Source organism: Aricia agestis, chromosome 1, assembly GCF_905147365.1.
Source record: "Aricia agestis chromosome 1, ilAriAges1.1, whole genome shotgun sequence".
NCBI lineage: Eukaryota > Metazoa > Arthropoda > Insecta > Lepidoptera > Lycaenidae > Aricia > Aricia agestis.
Genome location: NC_056406.1, coordinates 2,817,666 through 2,831,608, shown reverse-complemented (window position 1 = coordinate 2,831,608; position 13,943 = coordinate 2,817,666). Strand labels below are relative to the sequence as shown.

General features: G+C 34.0%; 2 protein-coding genes across 4 annotated transcripts in view; one reads left to right on the top strand and one right to left on the bottom strand.

The window, feature by feature from the left end:
- Positions 1-13,943, bottom strand: part of LOC121725930 (snake venom 5'-nucleotidase) — a 196,135-nt gene that overhangs the window by 80,879 nt on the left and 101,313 nt on the right. For all 3 annotated transcript variants that reach the window (XM_042113140.1, XM_042113132.1, XM_042113123.1), the window contains one exon: positions 6,602-6,757. In XM_042113140.1, the coding sequence (XP_041969074.1) occupies positions 6,602-6,757 (156 nt within the window). The remainder of the gene's footprint in view (positions 1-6,601; positions 6,758-13,943) is intronic.
- Positions 7,101-10,028, top strand: LOC121725968. Its single transcript, XM_042113174.1, has 3 exons — positions 7,101-7,379; positions 7,693-7,968; positions 8,171-10,028. The coding sequence occupies exons 1-3, from the start codon at positions 7,289-7,291 to the stop codon at positions 9,103-9,105; spliced, it is 1,302 nt and encodes a 433-aa protein (XP_041969108.1). The 5' UTR covers positions 7,101-7,288; the 3' UTR covers positions 9,106-10,028.

Sequence of the window (13,943 nt, the reverse complement as noted above, 5' to 3'; positions counted from 1 at the left end):
TATAGCTTCCACAGTAGTTCCCTTTACATAGATCTTACGCGTTTTTTTCTACGAGTGAAGGAGATCTTCCTGAAGAACTTAGACCTAGGATTTCGCCGATAGCGTCAGCTGATATGAGATGTGATTTTGCTGATCTAAGTTTGCCTGATGAAATAATCATTCAAAATTTAATTTCAGTTGATGATACAGACAATGAAAGAGTTGTTCTGATGATTAAATAACATAACCTCCTTCACCTGAGTGAGATTTGTATAATATGGAAGATGAGGTAATAGTTTTACCGTTAAAAACTAAAATAGATAGTAAAATCAATAAATTATCCCAAAATGGGATTTTTTTTATTGAATATGACATAAAAAAATTAATTCCGTTCATTCCGTTATGGTTCTTTGCTGCTCGGAAAACAATAAAACACTCATCTAACAGCACTGCCGAAAATTTGTTTAAAAACTTAAAAATCCAGAATGATCTTGAGCAAAAAGCTGGGCATTTTATTGATACACGCTGGCTAACAGTAGCACCGCTTTCAAATCACAAAATTTGCCAAAGCCGAAGGTGAATATTTCGAAACGGAAGGCTACTATTATTATAAATGAGTCTGATAATTTGTGTTCCGAAGAAGGCTTAAACCGCAAGTGTAACAAAAAAATACCTTCAAAAAACTTATCAGCAAGGTAAAAGGTTAAAAATGTCAGTTGATAAATAAAATCCAGCCTTGACCTATCGTTCGTCGTACGATCGAAAATCACGATTATTATTACTATCCAAATTGTTCTGGGCAATATTTTGTAGCCTTTACTAAAAATATTAACACTGCTGATAAACATTTATTTTACGGGATCGGATTATAATACCCTCTACAACGATGAGTGGACAGTAAATTTCCTAATTGATTATTGTGGTCATGTGCTCATTTCAAATACCCCACAACAGATAGACACAGCGTTTGTTCTATGTGAACAAAGCGCCCTAATATTAACAAACGACTGTCACGAATATGAACAAGTGCAGTTTTCAAAAAAATTACGTTTTTGACAAAAAGTAAAAAAATGTTGGGATGGAGTGTAAATGATATACTAAACAAATCGAATATATCGATTTGTTTAGTAAAAATGAATACGTTTCAGTGTAAGGGAACTAGAAATTGCCAGTTTTTAGCAGGTAAGAGACAGGTTAATTAGAGGCAGGCAGGTTAAATTAGATACCGGCCCGTAACATAGGCCCCGAGGAGAAAGGCTCCCCCGATGCCCGGGGAGCTCTCGGTGCAGACAGGCGGCGGCGAAGGCTGCTGCAGCCGAAGAGGTGCCGGAAACGGCAAGCGCTGTGGAGGACGCGGTTGAATGCACTGCGATCCCGATCCGTCACGTGTAGCGTGGACGAGGGCACCTCTGCGGAGGGAGTCCGACATACCCCTGCCCCTTCCCCCGAGGGGGCGGGGGATGCGTAATGCATTTCCCCTCCTTAAAAAAAAAAGGTAGAATAGAAACATGATGGGCTTCCTAGAATAGAAAAATTAATGATAAATTATTAGGCAACATTAAGAAAACAAGCTTCAAAATCAGATTCCTTAGTAATAAATCGTTAGTATAAGACAACACTAGCCTCAAAAATTGCACTTGATTATTAATTATTATTATCTAAACCTATTATCACAATCATATTTATTAATCAGTCAAGTTTAGGTAACAAATATCCGGGATATTGCCATTTTAAGGCGGCAATGAAAGAATGTCTTGCAATTTCTATATTGGCTTGTGGCAGAATCAGATACGAAGTGAAGAGTCGTAATTTGGGGTGCTTTTTGTTGAATATATTCAATTATAGGCACCATAATTATTATGAGCCCACACCGCAGCAACATCATATTGTCTTGAATTCTGACGGAATGTAAGCAAAACATTGTGTTGTTCTAGTTGAGGTATACAAAATATTAAGATACCAAGAAATATACAGCCCTTCATCTCTACTAAAAATTAAATCAAATAATTCACACGCTATAAAATTTGGTTTTACCTTATAAACGAGTTAAGGTCATTAACTTATTCGAAACAAGAATGGTATGTTATAAAATATCAAACTACATTTTCGGAACCAACAGAAATAATTGACAAGAAAAATAAAATTTAATATATAATAAAAGTTTTCAGTAAAATTACCTTAAAAGACGCAAATAAAACATTGACCAAAAATAAAATTTACGATATTCGAAGCATGTTCAGATATATGCCGACAGTAGCCAAAGTTTTTATGGATACACTTATTAAGAAAGTTGAGCGAAAGGAAGGAAATAATGAAGAACTTAATTTGATTAAACCAGGCGATAAAATAGAAACTAAAAAAGGTAACAATGTAACGAGGGCACTCACTGAAAGGAAGGAAGAACATAAGGGTGGTAAAAATTTATGACACATGACCACCAATACCTGCACAACAACAATAGCTTCTGTAAATGTAGTAAAATAGAAACTGTTGATAAACATACTTACCTTGGTCTCATTATCGATAATAAATTTTCTTGGCAGTCATAAATTACACAGATATGTAAAAAGCTTAAAGCATTTATATCCAATATATATTTAATTAAAAACAAAATACCCTATAAAGTAAGACTGATGCTGTACAACGCCCTCGCTGACTCTATTATAAATTATGGATTAACTAGCTACGACAGATCCTACAAAACCTAACTGCATAAAATCCAAAACTTACTAACTAGAATCTTAAAAACCACTGTGCCACCTAATATTAAAGAAAAGTATAAGGAAAATGATAAAAGAAATATATAGATATTGTAAAGTACTTCCGATTACACTTAAAACTGAATATTGTATCTTCAAAGATCATTTCTTTGATGTCGATCTCCAGCAATATAATATTAGTCACAATATTCAGACACGACAGAAAACAAATAACAAACTAAACATATCAAGTGCAGTAAATGTGTATGGAGAGAGAACAACCGATTATATTGTACCTCGATTAATCAACAATTTGAACCAAACAATTGTAAACCAGGTTACTGAAAAGAATATTAAATATAAACTAAAACATATTATAAAGTGTTAAATGAATATCATATATCAGAATATCATATTATCCTCTTAGCAATGCTGGCTAAGAGGATAATAATCCTCCACGTGGAAAATGTATACTAAGCAACAAGACCAGCGAAGAAAATAAGGAATCTGCAAGAAACTGGATAAAAAGCTTACCTGCACTGCCATCTCACTACTGCAGAAAAGACTCTACCCGTTTGTACTTACCAGTAGAGGTCAAAAGTATCAAAAATTTATACCGGTTATACAAAGAAGCAAAAATTTCCGAAGGCGTTGACTGTTTAAGCGAAAAACTCTTTCGTAATATGTTTCTCAGTGAGTTCAACCTTGGATTTCATATACCCAAAAAATATAAGTGTATAAAATGTATGAAGTTTGAAACAGAAAATGAAAACGACTGTCCTGAAAAGAAGGTTCATTTGATAGAAAAGAAGGCATCTAAAGCACGCTTAGAATGTCACCAAGAGCTAGTGAAAGGCAATCCATCCATTCTATGTACATCGTTTGACTTACAAAAGGTACTCAATACACCGCATGGCTTAAACATGCAATTATATTACTCTCGAAAATATGCTGTCTACAATCTTTGCTTTTATGAAAGTGTTACAAGGTCTGGTTTCTGCTACATTTGGGGAGAGTTGGAAGGAAATAGAGGTGCGAACGAGATCGCTACTATATTGCAAAAATATATTAAAGATGTTGATGCACGGAGTTCTGTAAAATCTCTAATCCTCTATTCTGATTCATGTCCCGGACAAAACAAAAACAAAGTTGTTTTAGCTGCTTTACACAATGCTTTATTACAAGCACAGAATTTAGAGACAATACAGATGAACTATTTACTACCAGGCCACACCGAAATGACTGTAGACAGTATACACTCTATCATTGAAAATTCAGTTCGAAACACCACAGTTTGGGCCCCTTCACAATGGCTAACTATTTGCCAATTAGCACGAAAGGATCCAAAACTTTACAACGTAGAAGGCTTGACGCATGTAGATTTTAAGAGCTTTGACGATCTGGCTGACAAGTACTTTAAAGGAAATTTAATTGGAAAAATTAGTAAGCTGCGAATTGCGACTTTCAAAAAATCATCCCCTAATATAATGAAAGTAAAATATAGCATGATGGAAAATTCTCCAGAGGAAAAAATTCAAATAGTGGCAGAGCCTAAACTTATCAATCAGAGATATGATTCTTCTCTTCCTATCACAAAAACTAAATATAAGGACCTGAAAAAACTATGCGATAGCTCAGCTATTCCACGAATTGTTCATTCGGAATATATAAACTTGAAAACTTCTGATGGAAACGACGTATTATTAGATACAGATTTGGAAGATGAAGAAAATGCAGAGTAAGTCACAATTAATTAAATAATAAACAATATTTAATTAATTGTGAGACAGATTAGATACCTCTAATAGATTAACAAGATGCAGATTAAGTTTTAATTAAGTTTTAAGCTTTAATTATTTATGAGACTCATTAGATACCTACTTATTTTTAAGAACTGTTTGACCAGTAGGCCTACAATGAAACCGTTTTGAGACTCAAACAATCGAACGAGAATGCAGCGTCCTACTCTAACAACGTCATTATACGTTTGTTAGAATAGGACGTTGCATTCTCGTACCATTATTTGAGTCTCAAAATAGTTTCGTGGTACGGTCCCAGGATTAAAAAAGTAAAACAAAATTCTTAGGCGATGTTGTTTGATCAGTAGTTAATTATACTAATAGACAAATATTTTTAAAATTACGTAAACGTTTTAGAAAAGTCGTAATTTTAACTACGGTAAAAATATTTAACTTAAATTACAGTTGACTACTGACCAAGCAATCCAGCCTTACTCATAAGTCATTATGTTTAAGTTTTGCTATAATATTTATTATTATGTTTTTATAAGTAACTTTATCATAAAGAAGATAAATAATAATATATTACTTTTTGTTGAGACTGATTTCTCAAGAATTTTAGGTCAAATATGACATGCTTAGGTATATTTTGTAACCTAAAAATATAACGTAAACTTAAACGAATTAAGTATTTTAAATTTTTTATTAAAATTTCAAATTTTAGAGGCTGATTATGTGATAATCACATGGTTATATCCTGATTCCTGTGATTTCTTAAATTAAGAAAGTAAATAAATGACTGAATGTTATAGTATTAATAGGTTCTAATAAAAGTCATTGATTAGTCAGTTACTTATGCTAAAATAATAAGTCATTAGTCAATAATAAGTTATTAGTCAATCTCTGTAGTTTTTAATAAACACTCCTTTTTCAATACTTAAGTTTTTGTTAAGGTTTCAACGACCAATCTCAAATAAAATTAATTTTTTTGAGGATTTAGGTCAATTACATTAAAAAGTTGACCGTGGCTTAAGTCACTTATCCTGCACCTAAAATAGGATTGAATTTATCTTTCAGCCTATTAGACGTAATCTGTTGCAGCCGTAGATATGTAGTTCAATCTATTGGCTTTACTCGAAAATTACTATAGCTACCTTCTTGAATCATTTAGCTACCCACTTATTATAATAACAGTTGTACCTTAAATCATTTAGCTTTACTCTAAAATCTAGGCGAAGCGTAACTTAAGTCCTTTATCCTTACTCTAAAAAAATAAACAAATAAGCATTTTTAACTCAAGCGACATTTATTTCTGTAACCCTTTATTCTATTGACTTAAAACTAAAACATGTGATAAAGGATTTAATTACGAAAAGAACTGTATACTTGGAATCTAAATTAAACAAAAAACTGAATTTCTACGAATTTTTTTCTGATTTTAAAAACTTTAAAACGCTCTCCTGTAAAGTTACAAAAATGTCGCTTAAATCCATTAGCCTTTCACCCCTCGATATGATATTCTTGTTTCTTGTTTATTGTTAGCCGTTAATTTTGTGTTACGTATTTTTTTTTTAATATTTTGTTTTTGTTATGTTGTGATTAAGTGTTACATGTTTAATTTTATGTTAAAGAATATTTAATTAAGTTTCCCAAGTATTGTAGTATTATAAAACAACAGTACACTCCGGACTAATTTGTTTATTGATTATGTAAGTACTTTTAATAATTTAAATACATAAGTAAAAAAAATGAGAAAACAATTAATGAAGGAAATGAGAACAACAATGAAAAGAAGACACTAAATTAAGTAAATAAAATAGAACATCAAAATATGATTTATTTCATCGAGCCACTAACGGCTAAGTAATCGTTGAACATACAAAAAAAAAATACATATACAGCCCGAAGTGTTACCTCCTCCTTTTTAGAAGTCGGTCAAAAAATCGCTCTTTCTAATGTAACTCTTTATAAGGAACAAGTACACTCACTAAAGTGTCACTTTGTTTTGTTACACGCTGCATATTGATACATTTTTTCATTTGCTCATGCCCAACTTAAGCGATGGTAATTCTATACGATACTGCAAACGGCAGAATCGTGACGCTCGCTAGATGCACGCTTATCCCGGACTGCTAGTGTGATAAAACCTTATTAAATACTGAATTAAATATTATATCAATTTACCTGAGGAAATCGTCCTTCGAGGCTGGGGTATTTGCTGACGGAATTCTCCAGGGCGGCCAGCACCACGTCACCAGACGCCTCCACCACGACCAGCGGATCTCGCATGGGGATGATGGCGCAGAGGTCCCGAAGTGTGAACTCACCCGCTGGATGCACCTGTCATCGAAGAAATAACACCCCCTTATTACTGAGTCTGATGTCTGTTTTCACCAACCATCACCTAAAGTCTAAAGGAGGCATTCGAATCAAGACGACCGCAACGCGAGACCGCGACCGGCGATCGTACCCACTGCTTCATATGAATTAATAATATAATGAAGGATTAAAATAGAATTAAGGAAGTACTGACGGATGCAAGCGACCGAGTCCCAGTCGAGTTCGTACGGCGAACTTGAGACATGCCTACTAGGGACACAAATAATCGGCCAAGTGCGAGTCGGACTCGTACACGAAGGGTTTTTTTTTCAATATTCATCCCCCCTAACGCATAGACTGGTATTTTACCCTAAAACATGGTCAAAATCGATTTTTTAAAAGTTTACTTTGCACCCTCCAAGCCATTTTTTCTAAGAACTAGGAGAACCGGTCCAGCTAATTACATAAAGATAAACCTAGTACCCCTACCCAAACGTGCCGAGTGCTCAGTCGGAAGTTACCGTTCGCCTACAGTGTACGTGTGATTGTTCGATGCGCTCTGATTTCATTACTTTGAAATATATATTTTTTTCGAAATTATACAATTTTGTGCTGTTTTTTACCATGGATTCTGAACAACCAGGTATGTACTTTATTTGGAACTTTATTTTTGCAACTTATCATCTGTCCTTTATTATTTATAACCTTGAAAATAAAACTCTATAAAATTGCTTTAAAATGTACATTTTTTAAGTTCTAAATGAGTTTTAATATGTTTCTAAGCATTTCTAAGCCAAAATTTTATGTGTATATAATAGAAAGGACATTGTAGATTATTATTCAGTTTAAAACAGTCACCCCAAACCACCCTTATTTTTTTTATTTTTTTTTTCGTAAAGCCATCCCGCAGCTCATTAAATAAATGTTTGTTTATATTTTGTATTTTTTTGTTTTAGCTTCTTCTGGATTGAAGGTTATGACTAGAAATGAATTATTTAATATAATGGAACGCTCTGGCGCCTCAACTTTTAATGAAAAAATATTAATAATGGAGCAAGAAGTGCTTAATCAATATGAAGGCAATGATCAAAATATTGCTGAAATCAAACAAAAGTTGTCAATTATAAGACATCAATTCAAACAGCGATGGTCAGCCGCTCATAATACAAAGGCCAGGTTCCTAGAACGCAACAAAGACTGGCTACAAGGAAGCATATCGCTGCCGAAAACAGGTAAAAAACACCACGTTTCTATTCTCCCGTAAAAAATACCACGATACTATTCCCCTTTTGATTACATACGTTCTGTGATTACTGTAGGTACCTTATGATCTAGTTTCGTCATTATTTTCATTTTTATCAAGCTTTATTTTATTTATTACAGTAGTTACAGATAAAAGAAAAATAGATAATAAAATTGATTTTTTTGTTACAGGAGTTAGTCCCGGCAGACCTCAAAAGTCATTTTCAGACTTGAGTGAAAGAAGTAAAAGACGTAAAACTGAAGAACTAAGAGGTGCTGGCACAGATGAGCTGACATATGCCACACAAATGAAGTTACGAGAGACTGGAAAAGTGGACGCTTCGAAAATTGTCAAGGATTTAACGAAAAGTCCTACAAGAGCGAGGAAATATGCAGTTGCAATAAAAAAAAAGACATCTGAAACAAATGAGGAATCACGAGAAGATAAACATTTACGTGCGTTATTCATGTATACTGAAGCGGGACTTACTCAAACCCAGTATGAAATAGTGCGAGATAGCAATCCTAGTTTCTATCCATGTTATTCTATTCTACAAAAGCTTAAGAAAGAGTGCTATCCGGATATTCATCGTATCACTGAAACATGCGCCGAAGTAACAGTGCAAAGTCTTATGGATCACACAGCACAACGACTTCTCATGCATCTTGGAGAGGCTGATTTAAATCAGCAGCTAAATTCAGCCGAAAAACAGTCCTTAGTGCTTATAAGCAAATGGGGCTACGATGGATCCCAGCAGATGCAATTTAAAATGAAATTTGTAAATGAAGCCGATTCTGATGCCAATATATTTCAAAGTTCCATGGTTCCGCTTCAGCTAGTTTACGGACCAGAGAGAAAGATCTTGTGGCAAAACCCTAAACCGTCTTCGCCACGGTATTGTCGCCCAATTAGAATAAGGTTCGTCAAAGAAACAACCGATATAACCAACGAGGAAATAGCAATTATCAAAACCCAAATTTCAGAGCTAACTAAAACCCGAGTTAATGATTTTAGTATCGGGCATAAATTGCTTTTCACCATGGTGGATGGCAAGGTTTGCAATGCAGCGACGCACACAAAATCAACCATGAGGTGCTATTTATGTGGCGCCACGTCAGCAGTTTAACAACTTGGACAATATGATGCCATGTAAAAAAGAGAACATGGAGTTCGGGTTGTCATTATTACATGCTCGCATCCGATTTTTTGAGAGCATGTTGCACGTGGCTTATAAGCTACCAGTAAAAAAATGGAACGTACGTCTTACAGCTGAAGAAACAGATTTAGTGCAACGTAAGAAAAAAGAAATTCAGGATAAGTTCCGGGAGCAACTTGGTTTGTTGGTGGACATACCAAAAGCCAATTTGGGCAACACCATTGATGGGAATACCAGTAGGCGTTTTTTTGATAACTATGAAATATCGGCGAACATCACTGGTATAGATCAAAATTTAATCTACCGATTAAAAATTATATTAGATACATTATGTTCCGGTTTGCAAATTAACGTAGAAGCATTTAAAATATACTGCGACGAGACTGCAAAGCTTTACGTTTCATTATATAAGTTTTACCCCATGTCCCCAACTTTACATAAAGTTTTACGTCATGGAGCTGAAGTCGTAGCTGAAGCTATTCTCCCAATTGGACAGTTATCGGAAGAAGCGGCAGAAGCCAGGAATAAGCATATAAGGATGTTCCGCCTCGACCACTCTCGGAAATTTTCACGCGTCGAATGCAATGCTGATGTGTTAAACAGGCTTCTTTTAACCTCGGACCCTTTTTTGGCGGGCCTAAGAAAGAGAAAGAACAAAAAAAAGACTGCGTTTTCACCTGATGTGTTAGGCTTATTGTTAGAAAGTAATAATTTTAATATAAGTTTTGATGATGATAATGATGACGAAGTAATTGATGAATAAATTAACTTTTCCTATTACAAATGATTTTTATTTTATTTATTTTGGCTAGTATTGCATAAATACACTATTTACCGGTCATTTAAAGAATAAAATATTTTTGACCAACTTTTAAGACCAAATACCAGTCTGTGTAACGGTGTCAGGGCTTGTTGTTCACAATTAAGTTTTTGCAACATAACAATCAATTTACATTAAAAATTAAGTACATTCAAATATTAAATTCTTATAAAATTATTCCAATTAAACTAACTACATACTAAAAAAAGTTTTTGTATGGGAGCCCCCCTTAATTTTTTATTTTATTTTAATATTATTCTTAAATATTGAAGTAGACATATAATTAAGGCCTTTGTGAAAATATCAAGTGCCTACCTGTTGCCATTATTGATATCGAGCATAAAAGGCCAAAAAAATCACATTTATTGTATGGGAGCCTCCTTTAAATATTCATTTTATTTTGTTTTTAGTATTTGTTGTTATAGCGGCAACAGATATACACAATCTGTGAAAATTTCAGAACTCTAGCTATAGCGGTTCTTGAGATACAGCCTAGAGATCTGAGACGGACAAACAGATATCGAAGTCTCATGAATAGGGTTCCGTTTTACCCTTTCGGTACGGAACCCTAAAAATGTAACCCCAAAAAAATGCGAAAAATCTGAAAGTGCTCAAATCTGTAGCTAAAAGGATTTCATACTTTGAATTAATGGCCCTAAAATATGGACTGTTTTATTTGTAGGACAATGTTACTCCTAAATTATATGACTATTAATACATCAATAAGTATACAAAAAATCTGCTCGTTAGGGTTCCGTTATAGGGTTCTGTAATCAACAAAACTTGGTTGACTATACCTATACAATTTAGTTGCTTCCTATTGCTAAAATGGAATCTATTGTGACACCAAAACTAGGCTCATCACAATTATTTATTGACCGTAAAAGGGAACATCAAAAGGTAATCATTGTTAATTAAATCCTTCATAGTAATATTATAAAGCTGAAGAGTTTATTTGGTTGAACACTTTAAAAAACTGGTTAGAATTAAGAAGTTACTTTTATGTTTGATAGTCCATTTATCGAGAAAGTTTATAAGCTACGGTATATTATTTGATTCAGACGAAGTTGCGCGGGTCAGCAAGTATTAAAAAATAATAAATACTTTATAGTTTTATATACTTAGCTAATTTATTTTTAACATTAGTTAATTTAATTTCAGTTAGTTTCTCCGATGCCACCGAAGAAAATCCAGAAACTGAATGATACAGCCATGTATAAAACCTGTAGAAAACACATGAAAATAATCTTCTATTTGCACAATCGAGTAAAAAAATTAAAAGGAAAAGAATTGTTGAATGTCTTGACTGAAAACAAATGAGTGCAATCTTTGATTACGAAATGAAGTCCTTCATTTACATTGATGTTGCAATCGGAATTAAGAAATGTGAAAAGGAATCACAGTGGCAGAAGGTGGACAATCGTAGACAAAATTACAGCATTGAGGCAATATAAAAGATCTGCCACCTGCTACCGACTCCTTCAAAGACTCTGGTGTCTTCCTGCACCAAGCACTTTAAAATCGCTATTAAGCAAATTTAACTTAAATACAGGTATCAACAACAAAATTTTCAATGGCTTTAAAAATATATTAGAAAACAAATTCATTCAGATAATGCATAATGTGTTCATATGTTTGACGAGATGGCCATTAGGAAACACCTGTAATTTTATGTGACTTTTCTGAGAATTTTGATTGTAAATATAGTAACGAGATCCAATCAATGCACTTCGGTGCGTCTAAAAATTCTATAAACCGGGGTTATTTTTGGAAAAGATTGCCGTCAGTCATTTGTAACTACAGTGTAAACTCCATGTAACGTCACTCTATTTAACGACAAACTCTCTAAAGCGTCGAAATCAATTGATTTTGGTTGGTTTAGCTTGTCTACCATACAATGGTACACTCTTAATAGCATCACACCCACTCTCAATAACGTCAGCATTACAACAATTGAACAATAAAAAGTACCTTTTAAATTACTAAAATTAGTAAAGACTGCACAGCTGTGTACGTTTTTTTGTCGCATTGTTATCCTACCCTGCAATAAATTCGACTTTCGGCATCATGCACACAGAAGTTTCTAAGAAATTAGTCTTTTTGTTTACGAATTGAGATTGATTGCACGTGTAGGTTTTTTTTAGAATTTAGTCCCTTAATAATAATAAGGAGTCATGGATTATTAATATCTATTCGTTATCATAATATTCTCAGTTATAGTTACATCAACTTTCAAATGTAAATACGGTTAGTAAAAGAAAATCACTGTATAATGACGAAAAAGTATTGATTTTTCTTCTCTCCATTTAACAACAACTCCATATAACGTCATAAAATGCACGGTCCCTTCAGTGTCGTTATATAGAGTTAACACTGTATATCGGATGATAATTGCCATGAGCCGAATGGTATCTGGGCATATCTATTGCCGGTCATAAAACATGCAAGGAAGATTAATCCTGAAATGAAAATAATTAATTTTTTTCGGACGGACCAAGTAGCCAATAAAGGCACAAGAAATACTTTTTTTGCTAAATTTGTTCACGCTCAAATTGAAATTATCTTAAACGACCTGGTCATTTTCGGAAACAGGTCACGATAAAAATTTGGCTGACAGAATCGGTGGATCCGTGAAACGGCAATTGGACAGAAGAGTGAATTAAATGAATTGACATTTTAAATGCAACTGATGCACACCAGACGCTGCAAAGAACATTAAAGGCTGTAATGAGTTTCTATGTGTCACCTGAAGATGTGAAAAATATAAAGAAATTAATACCGGAGGAGATTCGTGCTATACCTGGTACGATGAAACTTCATCAAATAATATCTGCAAAAACAAAAAATCTGATTGAATATCGGGCATTGAGCTGTTCTGTGGCGAAATACTTGGTTTGTACAAATGTCACTGTCCAAAAACACATATGTTGGCACCTGATTGTGTGAAGGATATTTTTTCTGCTGAAGTGCCTAAGACAGCGTCAAATGGGAATGTGACAACAACTTCCCTGTCCAGAGCGACTGGGCTCATCAAATCTCAGTAATCCCAAAGAAATAGAATACCAGTCACAAAATCAGAAATCGTCTTCCATGGTTTTTGGTGGATCAGATCAAATATTAAATACTGATGTTATATTGTCACTGGCTTCTAATAAATCTTCAGAATTGTTAGGCGCGCCTACGAAGAAATCGTACCGACTTATTTAGAATCTGAACCAAATGAACGAATCCTGAACGAATGCGACACAAGTAATCAAGTCCAATTGGAGGCTGCATTGGATCTCCCTGTATCTGAATTGACTCTACCGTTCTCGCTTGAAAAGCAAAGTAATATTGATTATGAAAATAATTCAAGAAAACATTTATCACATGTGGAACGTGAATCAAATAATGAATCTCCTATTATACAAAATACTTAATGCCCATCAGATTCAGTACCCCGAATTTCATCCATCTGTCAGCCGTCAGGCGTGTTAAAGTTATGATACCTGTTGAGTCCTATGATTCCCATAAAGTGTCTCATACTATCAAAAAAGCAAAAATTTTGACTCCTGGAGACGACTGCACACCCGTCGAATTCTCCCGACCCGTCAAATCTCCTGAAGTCTTCTCATCCATTAAAGATAAAAAATACTTTCCGCCCAGCAAACGAATAAGTGTTCTCCAATGTACGGTTCTTAATGTAATTAAAAAACTACCATCAAAACAAATTAAGAAACAAAATCTATCCTCATTAAAGACATTTTATTGTTATCTTTGAAAACACGCCAGTCATCATCAACATGGTGAAGTGCTTGGTTTGCAAAAATTGGCTGTGCATTTCATGTAGTGGAACAAATATTCTCGAGTCCGAGTCCTATGTTTGTTCTTCTTGTTTGAAATTTGAATTAATGATTGTAATGAGTTTTCTAAATGACAACATTTGTAAATGTTTATATGCCTTTTTTATTTTGTTGCTTTTTCAAAATTAGTTTCTAAGAAACCTACA

Bases quoted from the DNA above. Each gene is read 5' to 3' on its own strand.
- LOC121725968 (XM_042113174.1), top strand. From the start codon at position 7,289: ATGCGCTCTGATTTCATTACTTTGAAATATATATTTTTTTCGAAATTA. The intron at 7,380-7,692 runs GTATGTACTTTA...TTTTTGTTTTAG, and splicing joins CATGGATTCTGAACAACCAG to CTTCTTCTGGATTGAAGGTT. The intron at 7,969-8,170 runs GTAAAAAACACC...TTTTTGTTACAG, and splicing joins CATATCGCTGCCGAAAACAG to GAGTTAGTCCCGGCAGACCT.